This window comes from Carassius gibelio, chromosome B17 (genome assembly GCF_023724105.1).
Source record: "Carassius gibelio isolate Cgi1373 ecotype wild population from Czech Republic chromosome B17, carGib1.2-hapl.c, whole genome shotgun sequence".
In the NCBI taxonomy this organism is placed as follows: Eukaryota; Metazoa; Chordata; class Actinopteri; order Cypriniformes; family Cyprinidae; genus Carassius; species Carassius gibelio.
In genome coordinates this window covers 11,104,938-11,112,199 of record NC_068412.1, presented here as the reverse complement: position 1 = coordinate 11,112,199, position 7,262 = coordinate 11,104,938, and the positions used below count along the sequence as shown (strand labels likewise).

At 36.2% G+C, this 7,262-nt stretch overlaps 1 protein-coding gene across 2 annotated transcripts; it reads right to left on the bottom strand.

Moving 5' to 3' along the window:
- Nucleotides 1-1,918: 1,918 nt before the first annotated feature.
- crip1 (cysteine-rich protein 1) lies at nt 1,919-6,879 on the bottom strand. 2 transcript variants are annotated; one of them, XM_052579756.1, is made up of 5 exons: nt 6,712-6,879; nt 3,077-3,171; nt 2,788-2,845; nt 2,255-2,307; nt 1,919-2,160 (listed from the first exon to the last, which is right to left on the bottom strand). In XM_052579756.1, the coding sequence occupies exons 1-4, from the start codon at nt 6,749-6,751 to the stop codon at nt 2,267-2,269; spliced, it is 234 nt and encodes a 77-aa protein (XP_052435716.1). In that variant the 5' UTR covers nt 6,752-6,879; the 3' UTR covers nt 1,919-2,160; nt 2,255-2,266. The 2 variants fall into 2 exon arrangements, with proteins under 2 accessions (XP_052435716.1, XP_052435718.1); XM_052579758.1 differs by having other exon boundaries at nt 2,267-2,307.
- Between the last annotated feature and the right edge of the window lie 383 nt (nt 6,880-7,262).

Here is a 7,262-nt window from a genome sequence, read left to right as displayed (position 1 = left end):
TCCACAGAAGCTTCAGTTCTGCTGTTATTGCATCTGAACATGACAACCAGCCTTGATTCAGTCAGAAAAAATCCTTCCTGTGTGAGAAAGTTGCAAGTGTGAGGGGATGGAAGCGGTACAGCTGCGTGAACTCAGTTATACTGCTATAAAAATAGTCGCATTTCATCATGTGGGTGCTCAATGCTTCTTTCTTTGACAAATATTTTAAATAGCAAACCGGGGAACAACCCTGTCTGTCTCATTCTCTCATTCCAGATCCCACCATGATAAAGGATCTTTGTTCAGGGGCAAATGGTGGGCTGAGCGTTGGCCAAGTCACTGTTGGGTCTTGTTTATGTCTGTTACGATAGTAACCGCTGTCCTCTGACCCGCCGGCAGCCGCTCTGTGTTGGGCGGTGAGAAGGACTTGAAGGGGTGTAGGCAGGCACTCGTTTCAAACACAGACACAGAGTGGAAGTTACACTCCCTTTTGAGTCAGTCACTTCCAAATGTATGCGGGATTCGGCATGTGTTCATTCTGGTATGTTACCATATAAGGGTATTCTAAATAAACTCTAGAATCAATAGTTATCAATGAATCCCTCTGGCAGCTTGTTTCACAGTCTGCAGTTACGTGGAAGCGGTTGTGCTCTGTGGCATTACTCAAAATTAACACTGCCTGCTCATGTCTGACTCATGCATCTGGAATGTGGAAGCATGCCAGTAATAATTAGCTTTTCAATATAAATCTCAAGATCTTTTGGCATCACCTTCTCTAAAAGTGGAAATTGTTCTGTTATGAAGCCATTTTTCTCCTCCGTGTGGAATATTTCTCTCATTGACGCCAGTAACGTGCAGCGACAAAGTGACATGATCCCTTTGATTGCAATAGAGTTGTCGATTTCCAACAACACAAGTGACATTTTATTGGAGACTGTGTGTGTTCGAAATCGCATACTCTCTTGCGTATGTACTTATTTTGAATAAGTAATTAATTTGTGACCACTGAAAAGTATGTTCTGTGTCATGTGACCTATACCAGCAAAAGTTGCATCACATTACTGGCATTCACACAATCCTCTCCCACGGCTTTATTAGATAGGAACTTCACTTCCGAATCTTGCTGGATGTACAGTAGTAAATCAACCGAGTACTTTTCACCTACTCTTTTATGAACACTGTGAATTTGGACATACTTTATACTGTACGTCATATACTGGTTTTGCTTACTATTTAGTAAAGAAGTGTGCAATTTTGGATCCAGCCAGGATTTAGACGTGTCCAGCGACACAACAGAGTTGAAAAAATACTCAACTTTTTTAGATATTAAGCAGACTGCCTACTAATATAATGACAGCCTATAATACTTTTAATGGCTGGTAGTTGCAAAGTTACTTTGTTAAATTGGACTATCAAAACAAAGTGTTACTATCGCCTGATTGCAGGCAAAATGGGACAGAGAATTCATGGAGCGATTTTACTATTCTGTATGATTTATGATTTGTATACAAAATGACGAATGGAAATGAAACCGGTGGCAGTCACAGTGAGTTTGAATCATTAATGGTTCTTGATGATGACGTGATGCAGTAAAGCAGTATCCTCTGTATAGCGTTCATTATTACACGCAATAAAACAATTTAGCTGTCAGATTCATATGACATTTTGACATTTTTGGCCAGTATAAATGAGTTTAAATTGTATCATAATAGACTGTTCATCTAGTTAATGATTTATTACACTAACACTGCTGTAGTTTATACAAGAACACTCACCAAACACAGCATGGTACTCCTTTAGCAACAAGAAAACAATTCCCTAGCCAAATTAGAACGATTTCTAAGATTTTGCATCTAAATGTATAATTTGTGTTTATATATTTATAGCTAGTACATTTTATTAATTCATATATGAGAAAGAAGTGTGAAACAAGCAGAGGGAGGTTTAAATCATACATTTAATGTATAAAATGTTCAGTTTAATTAAAAAAGGTTTTTTTGAAAAATCATTGTGTGCTGCTATAGCAGACTCCATTTTAAAAACAGATTATACAAATTGGTACTTTCTAAAACATTGCATGGTTTGGTCATTTTGTCCTTGGTTTAACAATATGTGGCTAAAAATAGTGGCAAATAAACAAAAAATAAGCTCCACTAAAACAAGCTTATATAGTGTGTAAACCTGTAAATAGAAAAGCAAAATATAGTTAGTGCATGTTACATGTCATCTACTGTAAGTATAGGTAAAATTGATAATTTTTATATGGTGAGCTCACTTGTGCAATGACCTATTTGAATGTGTGGCTCTCAGTGCCGCCACGTCCAAAACCTGAGGAAAAAAACAGAGAATTACTTGTAATTATAAATGACAGTCATTCATTTTCAATAGAAAATACAGCATAACCAAGTCCAGCTGACCATATGGTATGAAACTGAATGTTTTGGCATCATTTTTTGAAGTAACTTGCACTGATGTGTTAGCTTAGCACACTAAATGATTAGCATGCTAACTGAAAACACAAAAGTCTTGACGCTGTCAAAGGATATGTAGCATTAATGCAAAATTCAATTGTTTAACAACTGACCGTAAGATATTTAGATTAGGTGCCACTGGATAATTAAGAAATTTGAATAAATCCCCTGGGTGAATGAGTGTGAAACTATTTAATAGTGGTCAAGTACTGTCCCACAGCAGTCAGTCCATGTGTTTATGAGGTGAAGCACTAATCTGTGCCATGTGGTGGTGTAGTTGAACAGTAACCCTCCAGCACAGTAAAACAGAGCTGTTTGCACACTGGAGAAACTTTACCTTTGGGTCCGAAGAGTGCTGAGTAGCATGGGTTGTTACAATAAGGCTTCCCATCATGCTGTGGGGTGAAACATATTAGTCAGTATGCAGTACATTAATGGATTTGAACAGGGCTGTTATGCAAGACCTTCCTCAAGACATATTACTCTGACAGACTAACCCCCTGAAGTGTTTATGTAAGGTAAAAATATGCCAAAGTTAACAGGACTCCATTAAGTCTGCCTGGTAAATGAGTCTGTGCTCTGTCTCAGTAAGAGGTTGGCAGGCCGTGTGTGTTTCTGTGACTTACCTCTGCATGTGAGCCAGCCGACAGGGTCTTGTTGCATTTCTCACACTTCAGACACGGTCTATGCCAGTCCTTGCCAAGTGACGACACTCTCTCAGCTGAAACAATGGCGATAGTTATCATTAATTCAAATAAATATGAAAACCACATATAAATAGTCTAACATGGATTGATTAATGCAGAATTGCAAGGCACATTGTTCACTAAATTCCCCATTTATGTATTTGTTTTCCTATGCACTTTTGTAAATTCTTAGCCACAATATCTCAATATAAATTACAAATTTAAAGGGACAGTTCACCTCAAATTGATTATTTTAATTTCAATTACTTGTCCTCATGTTGTTCAGAACCTAACTTTTTTCAGTTTTTCACACCAAAAATGTGCTTCGTATTTTAAAAGTTGACTTTTTTTCCCCCTCACTTTATTAAAAAAAAATAAATAAAATGAAGTTCAGTGCTGTTTTGGACCACACTGTCTGTCATTGTATCTACAAAATATCTTCTCCTCCATTTTGCTGGAAGAAAGAAAGTCATGCAGGTTTGGAACAAAACAAGGGTGAGTAAATAATGACCAAGTAAAAAAAATAAAAATAAAATTATATATATGTATATATATATATATATGTGTAGATATATATATATATATATATATATATATATATATATATATATATATGTATATATATATATATATATATATATATATATATATATATATATATATATATATATATATATATATATATATATATATATGTAGATATATATATATATATATATATATATATATATATATATATATATATATATGTGTGTGTGTGTGTGTGTGTGTGTGTGTGTATTTTTTTGAACTATCTCTTTAATTTTTTTATAAATATTTTGGTTAAGAACTTGTGTAATGAGAAAAGGAGCCTAATTTAACGCTTTTAACTATGAATAAATTCATCTAGCTGATTACCTCCAGAGAAAAGTCAATGTTGAAAATGGTTGAAAAGAAACATTTAGTTCCATCTGGGCCTGTTTATAACCCTCATTAGCCTTTAAGTTGTTTTTATAAAGGAGTCAGAGCAATACAAAGTCAATCACGCATGGGAAAATGAGTTGATTTGCAGCCATTATGTAGTTAATTAAAGCCATGATGAACTTTTCATGTCAACAATGCGTAAGCTGAAACCTCAAGTCTGTCAGATTGCCTCCGCAGCCCAGCATGCTGCAAATCTTGTCAGATCATTGTGTTCTCCACTCAACGCAGATAAAGTCATGACAGCGAGAACATGGGAGGGTGTGGACGCTACATGCAGGACACTCCCAAAGGAATTCATCCCTCCCTTCCCTTATAAAAGGGCCATAAAGAAGTCTTTATCTACAGCCCTCAGCAGAAAGATTTCTCCAAACAACCCTCATGATGAACATCGTAAAAGAAGTGGGAAGGGAAGACACAGTCATGCGTATAGGGGCGTCTCCAGTAGGGGAGGTGCTTTTTACAAGGGAGGTTTTGGGCAAGCGTCTACATCTCGTGGATGCCAAAAACTGTCTGAAAGCATTACCACTATAAAAGATGTCAGATTTATGGCTCCGAGAGAAGATTCGTTTGAGCTTTTTGGCATGCAGAAGCCAAAGGATGGACAAAGGGCAGATTAACAGTTCCCATCTGTGACGTAAATCTGAAAAATGTGATGAGGTGTTAGCAAAGACCCCAGACACCAAATAATGCTTCATCTTTTGTCTAGTAAGCAGAGTGTTGAAGGATAGCACATACACTACATTATTCCCAATGCTATGGACTATTAATTGCTAATAATAATTAATAATAATTAATTGCTAACAGCTGTAATAAGAGTCACACTTAACCCAGCTGTTAGTCATGCCACATTACAGTGGATGCCACAGGAAGCTCTTTTGTTTAGTACTAGACTGTGAACATATGATCCAGACTGGGAGAGTTAGATTGTAGAATCAATGGTCCACGTGAGAAAGAACATTTCCACAGGACAAACTAGGCAGAAAGGAATTCACTCAAATGGGTTTGGGCTCCTGGAATACTGCCAAGAAATAGTTTGGTCATCTGAGCCACACCTAAGAGCGTAATTACTTAACTACCCTCAGCCAAATACACAGAGGACACACTAATCTCTCTCTTAATGGACTTTATCAATATAAAATGTCCTTGACTGGGTGTCAAATCTACAACAGAGATTTGTTATCTGAAGCTGATTTATTTTGAATTGTATGGTTTTCCCCATAACACTGCAACAAGTAATACACACACACACACAAACACACACACACACACACATATATATAATTGTTATTTTGATTATGCCATTATCTAATCTGTATCTTATAACTTGATTGTGGAATTTTATTTTATTTTTTTGTCTCTTTCCATGTCTGATGGGCTGCGTTTGTTGTATTTCTTCCATTTGAACATTAAATAAGACCAGCACCAGGCACGAGAGGAAATTTTGCATGATGGAAAAGATACAGGTTTAGAGAAGCACTGTAAGAGCAAGAACAGAATGTGTCATTGTGTGAGACGCCGAATGAAGACCATATGATGGAATCTTTATTGTTAATTCAGAGGATATGTGCTCATAAGTTCTGTAAATAATAGATAAAACTTTCAGTGAACTGCTGATTATTATTTTTTTATACTGAGAAGATATGATGTGCTATACAGACTTTGTGGTTCAAACCTGCCCAAAACTGTCCGGCATGTTTATATTGGCAAAGAATGTACAGTAAATTAGCAAAGAAGAAAAAAGAGTGGTGGAACAAATGGTCAGTTAACTGAAAGGACGAAACCCAAGCCCAGACATGCAGTAAAGAGAAAGTCTCAAAGGAGATTGTTATGAATGAATTAAGGCTCTGCTCAGAAACTTGAGAAATGTACACATTAGTTTTTATTTTCCACAAATATATTTTAGCGATATCTCTGTTTGAATATGAGCCAAATAGTAAAGTTCTTTAAAGAGCCGTCTTGTCTGGTTGCCTTCATGGTACTGAAAATATTTAAATAATTTGGCTGAATACACAATGCAAACAGGTCACTTTACAATGTAAAGCACTGACATTATCATTTGCATTATTAGTCACTGTTGTACTATCTGCTATTTATGTTCTTATCGTTTCTGTATTATTATAAATAGAATTAAATTACACATTTATAGTATTATATATATACATATATATATATATATATATATATATATATATATATATATATATATATATATATATATATATATTTTTTTTTTTTTTAAGCAAACATAAGCCTTCCTCTAAGCCCAACAGTGCAATTCTCCATTAAGTCTAAAAATCTAAATACAAACGTTTTTTCTATAATATACTGTATTTTTTTGTAATCTTGCTGTAAATGCTTGCCTGCACAAGCTATGCATACAAGTTGTTTTGCAAGTTTCCAGCAGGAAACACGGTCTCATGCATTAGTTGACAGCTCCCTTCCTGGCTATTCTCTCGTGCTGTTGCCCATTCAAACCAGTTTACATTATTTAAATCGAATATTAATAAATTGTATAACAGCATAATAGTGCACTTTGACTTTCTTTTCGTTTTTTTTCCTACTTAATATAAGTAGGATGTATAAAAATATGAATAATTTCACACGAGTCTTACCAAAGTAAACTTCCTTCTCGCACTTGGGGCATTTAGGCATGTTTGCGGTGATTTAGTTCCTCGGAGGAGAAAGTCCTGCTTGAAGAAAGTTGAGATGGAGAGCAGCAGTGGTCCACCTGCACACAGCCACGCCTTTGGTTTGAGCCCATGCACTCTGCAGCCTTATTTATAGTACTGTGGAAATAGTTTGCACACGGTGATGGGAAGAGAAAGAGAGAGAGAGAGAGAGAGAGAGAGGGGGAGCGGGTGTGCGCGTACACGAGAACGCGCATTGCTCCATTATAAGTATGCTGATTTTTCTGCGGTTTTCCCGCTTTGTATTCTGGGCTTTTTAATTAGTTTGCAGACAGGTTTACAAACACTGGAGGCCCATTGTTTGTGGGAATAACCTTTTGCACTGGATGCAGGTTGAGTTCTGCTTGTTTGAAAGGGGCAGAAATATGATGCTGAACTCGGTACAAACTCATTCACAGATCAAAGAGCCTCGTGACGTGGAATCTGATGTCATCAAACACTAATGTGCCAAACACGCTGGTCATCACTGCTTTGTG

Bases quoted from the DNA above. Each gene is read 5' to 3' on its own strand.
- crip1 (XM_052579756.1), bottom strand. From the start codon at position 6,751: ATGCCTAAATGCCCCAAGTGCGAGAAGGAAGTTTACTTTG. The intron at 3,172-6,711 runs GTAAGACTCGTG...CCATTGTTTCAG, and splicing joins CGAGAAGGAAGTTTACTTTG to CTGAGAGAGTGTCGTCACTT. The intron at 2,308-2,787 runs GTAAAGTTTCTC...TTTTTTCCTCAG, and splicing joins AGCACTCTTCGGACCCAAAG to GTTTTGGACGTGGCGGCACT.